The following is a 12,850-nucleotide window of genomic DNA, read 5'->3' as shown; positions in this document are numbered from 1 at the left end:
GATATCTGCATTTTGTTTTGTCGCCAAGCTAGCCACACAGAAAGGATGGGATCACCCAAGACATCCGCGCACGGAGGAACCGTTCATATGCCACTACAGAAATCCTCGCCACAGCCACCTTTCGTTTCCACTCAGCCACTTCACGGCAGCTGAGGCGTTATCCTGCTGCCTGCGCGGAGCCTCGTCCCTTCACAGTGTAGACGTATTTGCACAAGCGACCGAAAAGCACGGAGGAAAACTACTCTAAGTGGGGTTTAGAGAAAGCGCCAACGTGAAAAAGGAATTCGGTCTTCTGTGAAACCCCCCTCCTCGTCTGCTTGTATCTCCTCGAAAGCCACTCGCCTCGAGCGAGTCGCTGGTTGACGTGAATTCGTCAAGTCTACACGCGCATGCAGAATCCACACGGAGAGAAGGGCGGGGGGGAGGGGGGGTACACGCAACGGAGCAAGAGCTAGAGGAAACCTGCGAATCGACGCGAGGTGTCAGAGCGGCCGCAGAAGAGAACGCAGGGAGGTTGACAGCGCATCCGCGTCGCGTGCCCAGGCAGTTGCTTCATTGAAAAACACAACGAACATTCCGACGGAAACTTGTTCGCGACTCTGTGCCCTCGTTCCTCCCGCCACGAGGCCGAGCCCACAACACGACGCGCAATTCCGCCGCAAAAGGGCGTGTCTTTTCTGAGGTCACTGCGCTTCATCGAGCCTCCTCTACACACGCCTTTCCCTTTCGGTGCATACCCCGCGCGTATTCTTGCCAATGCTGCGCTCTCGCCGTCCTCTTCCCGAAGTAGATTTCCTGTGTTTTTCTTCGCCTCGCGTGCAGCGGCAGCGGGGTGGATATTGCGCAAGCTCTCCTTCCGCGTGACCGTCTCCCCTGCGGCTTTCTCCCTTCTGCTCTCCTCTCATACCCCCCCCTTCCCCGCCCCGCCCCCAGGAAACATCCTACACGCCCCGGGAAGACGCCCTCCCTCGCGCGTCTGCGTCGTCCGCTGGCCTTCTCTGAGAAGCCTCAGAGGATCCCGTTGGTGATGCGCTGGAAGTTATCGTACTGAACCGTGCGGAAGTTGTTCACCGACGTCTCAATCAAGTCTACGATGCGCTCGATGCACTGAACAACACAACGCAGACATACACAGAACCGACACATACATGTATGTCCACCAAGATAGAAATCTGCAGCCCGACAAACGCTCATGCGCCCTCCTCCCCCCCCCCCCTCTCTGCAGATGCTAGTCTCTTCTGTTCCCGCGATTCTGCGCTCACGCGCGTTTTAGAACGACCTCGGGCGCGCTGCTAAACAACTTCTTCACGGCAATGTGGATGTGACTGTGCGCAGCGGGGTCTACGCCTTCTTCCCTTGTCCTCAGAAGCCCGCCCTGTTCGACTGGCCTCGCACCGCCGCGCGCGCCGACTCGCGTGGTTTCCTCGGTGCCTTTTCTCGGGGTTTCACGCTTACCGTGTCTTCGGGGAGACCGATCATGAATCTCTCTCGCAGCGAGTCGAGCGTATACTGCGGACCGCCGCTGAAGCAAGGCATCTTGGTCGCTGCACATCCGATGCACAGAGCGAACGGCACATGACGCGACGGAAGCGCGTGCAGACTCAACAGCAGACGCCGAGCTGCGCCCTCAACAGCAGACGCCGAGCTGCGCCCTCAACAGCGAGGCAGCACATATCCATCCCTAGACAGAGAAGTTGTTCCCAACAACCTGCTCATGTTGGCGAGGTGGCGGACGAACAACGTTTCACAAATACATCCAGTGAGGAAAGCTCCTCGCGGCTCGCTTCCCACTTCAGGTGAGAGAACGGAAGTCTCTCGAGTTTCAGCATCCTACAGATCCCGCGACGCCTTCCCGGCGGTCACGAAGGCCAGTCTACGCCTCCGCCGCCGACGCGAGGGCCGGCGGAGACACCCAGCAGATACGACTCCAAGAAAGACCCTCGGCGGGGACTAGCCCCTCCAGGTCGCGCGCAGACGCACCTGACAGCATCATCTCGACGAGGAGAATGATTCGGTCTGCGTGCTTGCGGGCCTCGAGGAACCCGCGGATGATCAACGTGCGGAAGTATTCGTAGTTGTCGCTCGTCTCGCCGTCCATGACGTCGAGAAATTCCTGCGAGGCACGCAGCACCACAGACGCCAGACAATCGCAGAGACATTCAGGCGCTGAAAGCCGCAACGCCCGCGTCCGCAGCTGCCTCCACGTTGCCACGTGCGTTGACGCGACACGCACGACATCGCTTGCCCGCCACCAGACTCGCTGCGTAAAACCCGTTCAGAACCTAATCGCGTTGCTAGACGCCGAGCAACGCGCTCGCAATCCGGCCTCGTGGACGCCCTCTCCTGTCTCCGCCCTTCTTCTCTCACCTGCGTAAGCTTGAAGGGCGACGTCTCGAAGTTGATATTCCCAGGCGAGTTGGAGAGGAGATATCCGTAATCTGCAAAGAGACACTCGACAGCACGCGGCGCGCTTGCCTCTCGCTCGCCTTCACGCATATATAGAACCTGTCTAACTCCGAGAAAAAGGGAGCAAAGACATATACGAATTCGCAAACTCGCATATACATTCAGAGAGCGAATACATCGCTTGCATGCATCTTTGCATATATGCAAACGAGATATCCACATAAGCGCACGCTGCCGTTTCTGCACACCAGCCCAACAAACTCGCCATCAGCTGCCAAGTCGAATAAAAAAGAGAATCTCTATGCCGGCTCTGTGACGCACTCCAGCAGCGCGCTACATCGAGGACCAAGCTACCAGACATACAAAACGTCCCTGTGACGGAAACGACACCGTTGCCCTCTGGAGCGCACAGACTCGCGCGAGAGCGACGCAGCGCTGAAGCCAGCAGCCTACCGATGTGGATGAGGTGCCCTTCGGCGTCGAGGAGAAGATTCCCGTTGTGTCTGTCTTTGACTTGCAAGAAGTAGGAGACGAGGGAGTACGCCGCATGGCTCTCAATGAAGTTCTGAAAACGCCAGAAAAACAACCGAAGGCGCGTGAAATCTCTCATAAACACCCGCTGTCTCTCCTCTGCACCGAAACTGCCTTCTCTCTCCCCCTCTGCATTCCTCATTCGCACTTCAAATAGACGCCTTCGGTACGTGTACGCAGCCCTCCAGGCGCGCTCCCTTCTCCCCGCAGCCGTTCTGTCGCCCGGCCGGCGAGCCGTTTCACTCCGCATTCTTTACGCCCCCCCCCCCCCCCCCCCCCCCCCCCCCCCCCCCCGCGCTCTTCGCTTAGCGGCTGTCGCCGGTTCAGTCGGGCCTCACCTTCTTGGCTTCAAACGGGTTGTCCGCGAAGAGGACATCAAACACTCTCGCAATCGAATCCGTGTTGTGTCGCTTCTTCAACACGTCGACGCTGCAAGTATCGGGCACGAACTCCATCACGCCTGAACGCCACAGAAAAAAAATCGAAACGGGATTTTAGACTCGCTCCATTCCTGAAAAAAGAGAACGCACCCGCAGTCAAACACGCAGCCCTCGTGCATCCAACTGCGAGAGAGAGTGAAAGAGGAGAAAAAGGAAGAGGACATACATACATGCAAAAAATGAAAATTGCCGCGTGCCGTCGACGGATGAACGTGGGCGTCCATCTCGGTAGGGCGAGCCGCGCCTCTGCGAGGCTCGCGTCGCGGCATACGTTTTCTCATTCTCAGAGACGACTTCCCCCCAGCGTGGATGTGCCTTCGCCCCCCTTAGGGGCGGAGAGCGTCGCGCGGCTGGCTGAGAAGTTTTTCCGCGTGAAGACACCTACCGGAGTTCGAACCCGTGACGAGAATCTCGTAAGGCCGCAGCCAGAGCGGCAGCCGCGCTTCATCGAAGATCGCCTTGAACTGCCGCACTAGTTGCGACGCGAGGAGCTCCTGCCGCAAATCGTCTCCTCCCTTCACCAACACGCCTGCGAGGCGGAAACACACACCGCGACCCGGGAAGTCAAAAACTCCAGATCCGAGAGCGGAGAGCCTCTCGACTCGAGAAGACACGTCGACGCAGACACGAGGAAAGCACTGCGCGTAGCCCTTGCCCCTCCTGATGACCGGATCTCGACCTTTCTGGCAGGCACTACACCGACACACGAGACACAGGTGTGCGCTGCACAGGAAGATTTGCCGAAAGGAATCTCGAGGGTCTCGAAACCTTCACTCGCGAGAAACCTGGTTGCCACGCACGGAGTGCGAAACACGGCTCGCTGTTCTTCAAACACGAAAAATTTCCCTTCCTTCACTTACAGCGAATGTCCCAAGACCGCAAATGTCCGTAGGGCGATCGCCGCCGCAGTCGCTCTCGCTTATCGCCCCAGAGTTCGCCCTGCATGGAGCGCCGCGCACAGACAAGAATGGCAGATGACGTCGAGCCGAGCGCGAGCGATTCCCACGCGCCAACGAACGCCAACCAAAGACACACATCCTGTTTTTCTGCAGGCGGAGGAGGGGGATCCACTTCGGGGCTCTAACCCCGCGACACATTTTCCCGCGCACTGCCGCGACCGCGCCGGAGCAACATCAGCAGCCAAAATGCAAACGACTTCCTCGCGCAGCAGACGGCGACTTATCGCTGGCGGGCACTCCCATGCACGCTCGAGAGACTACACACATACTCAAATACAAACATTTATATGGATAGACTTGTCCCTAGCTCGCGGAGGCGTCCCTCGTCCCCCTGAACAGACCCACAATATATGACGCGTCTCTGATTTTCGGCGAGCGAAAGCTCTCCCCCGCCCCCCGCAGAATTGATCCTTCGCGACCTGTCTCACCCAAAGTTGCTTTTTTTGTTTGGTCATTCGTCCGAGCGCCGTTCCCTGGGCGATCTCGACTTCCTCCGCCTCCTGCCCGTCTCCACTGTCTCCAGCCTTGCGGCCTCCCTCGTCCTTCTGACCGTCGGCTCCGGGGCTTGGAGCCCGCACGCCGAGGCCGGCGGCCTGCAGGAGCCCAAAGGAGCCGGACGTGGAGGAGGAGAACGCCGAGGAGGAGAAGGCGAAGGACTCCAGCCCAGCAAAGAAGCCCCGCGAGGCCGCGCGAGACGCCTCCGAGGGCGAAGGAAGCGACGCGCCCGCTGTCGAGGCCGCCGAAGAGGCTGACGACGACTGCGAACTCGAAGAGAGAGCGCCGCCGAGGAAAGACGACAGAAACAGCGACGAGCGATCCGAGGGACGTGTAGACGAGGAGGAAGAAGTCGAGGGCGCGGAGGCCGTAGACGCTGACGCAGAAGAGACTGACTGAGTTGCTAAAGAGAAAACAGGAAAACACACGCGACTCTGCTGGTTCCTGCACACTGGCGGGCGCGATCTACACACTCGTCCCCCGCCTAGGCGTCGGCATTCAGCTACCAACTAGCTTGTGAACCATGCTGTGACTTGAAAAAAAAAATCCATTTCCATGGCCACAGCTACGCAACGGAAGGAGGAAAAGCACCACAGACGCAAACGCCTATCAGACCTGTGTCTGCCGCAGCGGTTGAGCGCGCACGCCGGATCACAACAGCCAGATGAGAAGAGGAGAAAAAGCGGCGCCCGCCTCGCCTCTGTCGTCTACTCACGCCCTGTACGTTCTGTTTTCGTCACTTCTCGAGAGAACTCTCACCTGGAGCCGCCGTCGACGGAGCAGGATCCGATGGAATGAGACCAAGAGCCCGGCGGACTGTCGTCACACCGTCCTCGTCTTCCGCATTCGACACGAGGAGTTTCTGTTGCTGCAAGCGAAGAAAAGAACCAAAAAGCGTCGAAGTTCCAGACACGAAACGCTCTAAGCCCCTGCACCCGACGCACATGTTTACACGCTCATGCGCCCGCGCGGGACTCGCGCGGCCTTCACGAAGATTTGGCGCCAACAACATCCGCTCACAAACAACCAGAAGGAATCGCAAACGCGCTCATACGAAAATCAAAAAACGTCCGTACACATATAGATATATGTAAGTCGGTCTACTTCCTTGCAAGTGCCAGTCTCCTTGTACACGTACACGCACATACATACCCTCATATAATATATATATATATATATACGTACGCGTAGTTGTATGTGTGTTATGTATGCATGCATGTATATGTAGGTATATATATGTAAATATATATATATATATATATATATATATGTATGTATATTTCGAAGGCGTGTCTGACCTTGAGTTCCTCGACGATGGCCTCGTAGACGTAGAGCGACGACCACTGGAGGGCGGGCGGGGAGTCGGTCTGCCGCGCGCACGCGACCTCCCCGTCTTCGTCTCTCCGTCTGTTGGCCTTGCTGCTGTGCTTGTGTTCGTCGTCTCTTCGCGCAGAGCTCGACGGCGACGACGGCGAGGCTGCGGCACGCGACCCGCACCGCGAGTCGCCCTGCGCGTGGCGGTGCGAGCCGGACGAGGGAGACGGCGAGGCCGCCCCGGAGCGCACAGACGAACTGGAGCCGGGTGTGCGGGCTGCGGCAGCGGATTCCGACGAGGAGGCGAGGTCGGCGACGTCCTCGAACTGCGTCAAGTCCTGAAGGAAAAGGAGCGACGGCCCAGAAGGGAACTGATGCGGCAGAAAGCAAAGCGGCAGCGCACCACGGAGACAACCAAACCGTGTACTTGTACTCGAGGGAAGCTCGAAAATTCCTTTGCTTCCTCTCCCTTGAGCCTGAACGCTGCGCTCGCTTTCCACCTCGTCGCTCTCCTAGTCTCTTCTCCTCTCGCCTCCACGCTGCTGTCTGTCCGCTGCATCCTCTCCCCCTTACACCTTTTGAATGCACTTCCGTGTTTCAAGGCGCCGCAATGCGGCAACGCTATCGCCCCGTATGCCTAAACAGTTGTTCTACCAATTTCCACTCACCTCGTCGAGGTCGGCGACCTCGAACACGAGGAGGTAAGGCACGCGTTTCTTGGAGCTGAGGGCGCGACATTCCTTGACCTCCACTCTGAGGATTTGCAGCGAGTGCACTTGATCGTCGTTGGAGGCTACCGCGCGTCTGCGCTCTTCGTCTTCGCCGCGTCTCGCCAGCGCGGCCTGAGCACCCTTCTTCCGCGCATGCATACCGCCGTGGGCGCCCGCAGTCAGCATCGAGGCCGGCGCCGCGTGGAAAGCGGCGTTTCCCGACCGCAGCGAGGCGAAGGAGGCGTGGGAGGAGGAAGAGGAGGCGGCCCGCATCGTCCCGTGGGCGTCTTCGTTGGGATCGAAGCCGACCTCGTGGAACGGAATCGTCACACCCGTCATCGTCGACGTGCCAATCATCGCCGCGACGTACAGCCGCCGACACAGAATCCAGCTGTTCAGACTCTCCAAAAAGTGACTCAAAAGCGAAGGCCTGGGAGAAAAAAGAAGATACAGAGAAGAGACATGACTTTCTTGCCCCTGCAGGACGCGCAGCTACGCATCAGAATACACTCCACGCAACGGCGACAAATACACGTTTCTCAGCACCTCTCGGAGAAGACACAAGTCCGCACACGATTCGCAAAGTGAATCGGAAGTCGATGCAGTTCTAATCCGCTGGCAGGCCTGTCGCTCTCTTCACTATGACCATAGACACAACAGGTTTTATCCGGCAGACAGCGCGAAAGGCCGGGGAGGCCGCAGCGGCTGCGCGCGGCACAGATTGGAGAGGGAGGAAGGCGGGACAGCGAGTGCAGAGGGGCGACAGCGCACAGACGGCCGGAGACCGCCAGGAAACACTGAGAAGACGAAAACCTGAAACCGCAAAAGAGAGAGTCTCTCGCGCGGAAGACACCTTCCTGGCGAAAAAATCGGGTCAAGACCCCTCGGCCTCCTCGCCTACCTGAGGGATCTGTCGGGCTCGAGGGCGAGGGCGTTGGAGACGTCGATGAGGAGCGAGATGAAGTGGTTAAGCGTGTTAAAGTAGTCGCATCTTCTCTGTTTCATGATGAACTGCTGTAGCTCTTCCTCCATGCCCTGGCCGTCTCTCCCCCAGCCGTCGCTGACCTGCCTGCCTTTCTCCTCTTCGCGCGGCTGCGGCTGCGTGCGCCCCTCCCCGGCCTCGACCTTGCTGCCACCCCCGCCCTGCACCTCCCCCTCGCCGGCTGGGCGTCGGGCGCCTCCGCCGCAACGCGCCGGCGAGAGCAGCGGCAGCTGGAGCGTGGACAGCGAGAGGGGATTTCCCAGCTTCCCGTACACCGAGGGCAGCTTCACCTTGGCACCCGGTAGCGTCGTCGCGCCCGTGAGATGCCGCAGACTCGGCGGCATCCGCGGCAGCACGGTGCCTACAGGCAGCGTCCCGCGCGAGGTCGGGTCGCGCCGGCGAACACTCGCAGCAGGCGAAGGCGGCGACGACGGAGACGGAGACGGAGACGGCGAGGCGGATGAAGCGCCCGCGGAAGACAACAGAGACGAGCTTTCCGGCGACGCGCGCGACTCGGCTGGCGTCGGCGACGCCGACGAGGGAGACTCGCGGTCGCTCTCCGCGACAGAGAAAGAAGACGCGACGACAGACGAAAGAAGCGGCAACGCGTGACCCCCTTCCTCCTTCTCTTCGTCCCCCTCAGCTGAACTGCCCTCTCTGGCCGCAGAGGGATCGCCACATGCGCGAGAAGACGCGCTGGCAGACTCGGGGGACGGCGCGGAAGAGGGAGAAGTCCGTCCCTCCCCGTCGCGCGGCTCTCGCCCCGAGCCCGCCAGACGCTCGCCCTCAGCTTCGCAAGGCGCAGACTGCGGCGGCGCCGACGACGCAGCGTGCGAAGTCTCCGCGCTCTCGGCCTCTTGCTCCAGGGAACGCTGGTGCTGACGGATGAGCTGAACGATGCGCCCTGAACGAACGAAAAGGCGTGTGGGTGCACGCGAATGACAGATCATCAGGCGCCAAGCCGGGCAGACAGGCTACGGGAAGCGCCTAGTCTCCCTCCTTCTCTTTCCCTCTCCCTAAACTGCGTCTGCCCTTCTCTGCATGCCATGCCATTTTCGCTGTTTCGCTCGGTTCATCTCCTTCCCGGTCTTGGTGGTGTTTTCCACGAAGGCCCACACAAATGACAAGAAGACAACGCACACGCATCTGCACGCGTTTCGTCTTTCCATGTTTTGACTTACGTCTCTTGAAGAGGTCCACGGACAGCGCGTCGCTCTTCTGCTTCCCTCGTTCGTCTCGCTTCGTCTCCGCGTCTCTCTCTGGCTTTGCACTCCAGCCGTGATGCGCGCCGGCGCCCAGCGGCTTACAGTTCACCACTGCCATCTCCACTTCCTGCGTCATCTTCTGCGCAGCCTCTTCCAGGCCTGAGAATACGAGAAACAAAATATGCTGTCGGTGTGGCGCCCTGAGCAGACTGCGTGCCCTCTTTCGGCGCCTCGCAGCTCGCAGTGACTTGAACTGGGAGACTGACTGCCTAAAAAGAAGCGCCTCCTCCCCGCGCATGCCGAGGGACACGGGCGGGACAGGTCACAGTCCCCCGCCCCCCCCCCGCCCGCAGCATTCACACACACGAGGCAGGCCTAGACCCTAAAGACAAACGCGGTCGGAACATTCTTGCGTGCCATTCCGTCTCGCGACACCTTCGCAGCGTCTGTCCACAAGTTGGCCCCCGGGCGGGGCCGAGGGGGGGGGGGGGGGGGGGGGGGGGGGGGCTGCCGCTGGGGGCTGTCGCTGGCGACTCCTGCGCTCTGGACGTACCTGTGACTTTGTCTTCGACCATGGACTGGTACAGCCAGGAGGCCATGAGGGCGAGATGCATGCTTTTACTTGCTTTGTCGAGGAGGAAGCGGTGCAGCGAAGACGTTTTGAAGCGGACGAGCGAGAGCTGGACGAGCTGCGGCAGGTAGAAGATAATGTCCTCGTCGGTCCGCTTCACGTAGAGCAAGTTGACCAGGTATTCGTGGACGCCGGGCTCTTGTCTGTGGAAGAGGTAGTGCATGTGGAAGTAGGCGTCAAAGTACTCGGACTGGAAAAGGCGCAGCAAGCTGCCCTCGTCTCCGCGCCGCACCAGACTCGCGCTGCCGCTCCCACTCAGCACCTTCACCAGCCCCGCGGACGAGGCCGCGCGCGGCGAAGAAGACGTCGCTCTCACTGGGGGCTTCCCTGCAGCCTCCTCCGTGCCCGCGCTTTCCGCAGACGCCAGCGCCTTCATCTGCTTCGCCAGGATCTGTTCAGCCTCGCGCACTGCCTCGTCGTGGTGCTGAGACGGCGAGCTGCCTGGCGCGGGCGCCGCGACGAGCGCCTGCAGAACTCTCGCGGTCGCCGCAGGCGACGAGGCAGGCGAGGGGGAGGAGCCCGCCACAGGAAAAAGCCCCGCAGACGCTGGAGACTCTTGCGGAAGAGGCGCACGAGGCGGTGCGTCCGACGACGGAGACGATGCCACAGAGCGCCCCTCGCCTCTCCCGCGGGACTCTGCCGACGCGCCCTCCTTCTCCCACTCCTCCTCCGCGGTCTCTCGCTTCTCTCCCCCGTCACGCTCTCCAGCCTCGAGCTCCGCGGCCTGGGTGCTCTTCTCGTCCAGCGGTTCCATCCCGACGGGGTTTTCAGAGTGAGGAGCTGCGCCCTGCGGACTCCAGTCCTTGGCAGCCTCTCTGGCAGCGTTCACGCGCTTTTCAAAGAGCCTCGTCGCCTCGCGTGGCGTCGCTTGGCGCCCGACGTGAGGTGAGGACAGGCCGGAGGGCGGGGAGGAGGAGTGGACAGGAGGAGGGAGCGCGTCGAACTGGCTCAAAGAGGGGGGAACAGACGCTGACACAATCGCCGCCGTCGCCTTCAGCACATCTGCTGCATCATCTTCGACACTTGCGGCTTCCGACCAGGCCACACTTTGTTCCGCCGGCGGCGAGGGGCCCTGGAAGGCGCCGGGACTCGAGAGCGCTTCCAACGTCGCGCCCACAGGCGGCGATGTCTGCGACACGGCAGGCAACGGCGAAGGTGAAGAAGCGGCGACAGGCTCCGCAAACGAAGCGGAAGCCATGGAAGAACTCGATACCGTGGGAGAGGAGCCTCGCGACGGCGAAGAGAAGACAAAGGACTTGCTCGGAGAAGAGGCAGGAGAAGACGGAGAGACAACCACGGCACCCTCTGCTGGCGTACGCGAAGATAGAGAGGCCATGGTGCGTCTTGACTCGCAGTCCGCAACGGCGACGTGTCAAACGAGGCAGGAAAACTACTCGCCGTCCATTAGCTCCATCGAGCGCGCGCGAGAGACTCAGAGAGCCAACAGAAGAGGAGACATAAGAAAAGAAGCCGCTCACAGAGACCCGAACTCCAGCTCCATGGAGCTGGTGCAACCCTTCGAAAGGAAGGGAACAGGAAGCAGTGAAAAAGACGACAGACGAAGGCAAACGGCACAGCTTGAGAGCAGACCGCGGCGGCCCTGCCTGATGCGTGTCAAGCAAGACGCGCGACGACAGTGAGGGAATACGAAGAATTTTGGCAGAGATGAAATACCAGTGCGCGACAGGCACGACACTTCCCAAGGACGTGGCCGAAGGGGTGAACGACACGCGCAAACGAAAACACCAGCGGGCGGCGCCAAGTAGAGGCAGCGAAAGGGTCACCTCCGGAGTAGACAGAAAAGGCGAGTTAATGGGTATGTGGAAGAAGAGAAGCTGAAACGAAATCGCCCGCGGAATAGACAGAACCACGCAAAAAGGCGTTGAGTAGACCTGCAAGGACAGCAAAGAGAGAAGCTGAGAGACTCAATGAAGACTAGCCAGCTGTCAGGCGCTGCAGAGGGAAACGTGTGAGAGACGGACAAAACGAGTTCCTGTGGATTCTGGACGCTGAAGTGGCAAGCGCGAGATGCCTCACGCGCTTGCGGAGCGTCCTGCGGCACAGCTGAATTTGTTGAGGGAAATGCGGCGACTTCTCCCTGTAGGATGAGCGATCCTGCGTTGGCCTCCAGATATGGGCCTGACGCAGGCTGAAGCGGAAGACGAGAAGAGGAAACGCGGAATTTCCAGTTTTCGGCGACTAATATGAAACTAGGTTGCCAAACCTAGAGTAAAAAGGCGGGGACCCTTCCCGAGGCTGCTGAAGGGTAGCTACACCGCAGAATTTGCCAGACAAGCACACCCTTTCCACTTTCCTCTCGCAGCGTGTTTCCTGCTCCACGAAAGAACGCTCTGCCCTACGACATGTCTACCAGACGAAGGAAAGGAAAAAATCACAGACAATGCGGAAAGAGGGTTCGTGAATATAGAAGGCAGAAGTCCGTGACTGGTAACCTTGAAGATGCAGCGCTCGGGCAGGGCAAAGAGGTCACTCGACAGAATTGACTCGAGAGAAGCCACCGTTAGTGTCAGAAGCAGAGGAGCGGCAGTTGGAGAGAAGGGAGTTCCTCTGCAACAAACGCCTGGAAATCAGCTGCCGCTGAGCCCGAGAGAGTGGGAAACGGGAAAAAGAAAAAGCAGACTTCAGAGAGGGACGCCGCGTATTTTCTGTCGTGTCCCGCAGGCCAGAAATTGCGTTTTCTCTTCCCGGCTTTTTTTGACAGCGACCAAATCGGTGCAGAGCTCCAGTTCAGGCCACAGAGAGTAGGGGAAAAAAACTGAAGTCCGCGGACGTCTTGACAGAAGGAGGGACGGGGGCCTAACACGAGTTCCGCGAAAGATATGGACGGGGTCAGCAGCCTGTCATTAGCGCCCCGCGCAGAAAAGAACGACGAGAAGAAGAGCACAGATGAAAACTCCGATCCATTCTGGTTTGTCTTTCATCTCTTTCTCCAGCTTTGAGCCACTGGCTTCCTCAGACTCTGCAAGCTATTCGTCATCCGAGGCGCACGCGCATCACCCGCGCGCCGAGAGAAAGCGCACAACAGCCAGGTGAAAAGCGCGACGTTTTCTCAGCTATTTCTTTCTAGAGGGAAACGAACCCTTTCGAGGCGTGGAAGACGCAAGTCGCCACCCACAGGCCCTCCGGAAACAACTACGGCGAGAGGAAAAACACGAA

At 59.7% G+C, this 12,850-nt stretch overlaps 1 protein-coding gene across 1 annotated transcript; it reads right to left on the bottom strand.

Moving 5' to 3' along the window:
- Positions 1–1,008: 1,008 nt before the first annotated feature.
- BESB_026470 (uncharacterized protein) lies at positions 1,009–11,009 on the bottom strand (the record flags this gene model as incomplete). The annotated part of the gene is made up of 15 exons (XM_029361327.1): positions 1,009–1,107; positions 1,456–1,544; positions 1,981–2,113; positions 2,368–2,438; positions 2,860–2,971; positions 3,276–3,397; positions 3,763–3,906; positions 4,238–4,316; positions 4,765–5,234; positions 5,591–5,699; positions 6,130–6,483; positions 6,814–7,285; positions 7,757–8,741; positions 9,019–9,201; positions 9,596–11,009. 15 exons carry the CDS (start codon positions 11,007–11,009, stop codon positions 1,009–1,011), a joined length of 4,836 nt encoding a protein of 1,611 aa, XP_029215682.1.
- Positions 11,010–12,850: the final 1,841 nt, after the last annotated feature.

This window comes from Besnoitia besnoiti (assembly GCF_002563875.1).
Source record: "Besnoitia besnoiti strain Bb-Ger1 chromosome Unknown contig00014, whole genome shotgun sequence".
Taxonomy (NCBI): Eukaryota; Apicomplexa; class Conoidasida; order Eucoccidiorida; family Sarcocystidae; genus Besnoitia; species Besnoitia besnoiti.
The sequence above is the reverse complement of the archived record's forward strand: the minus strand, read 5'-3'. Positions and strand labels throughout refer to the sequence as shown.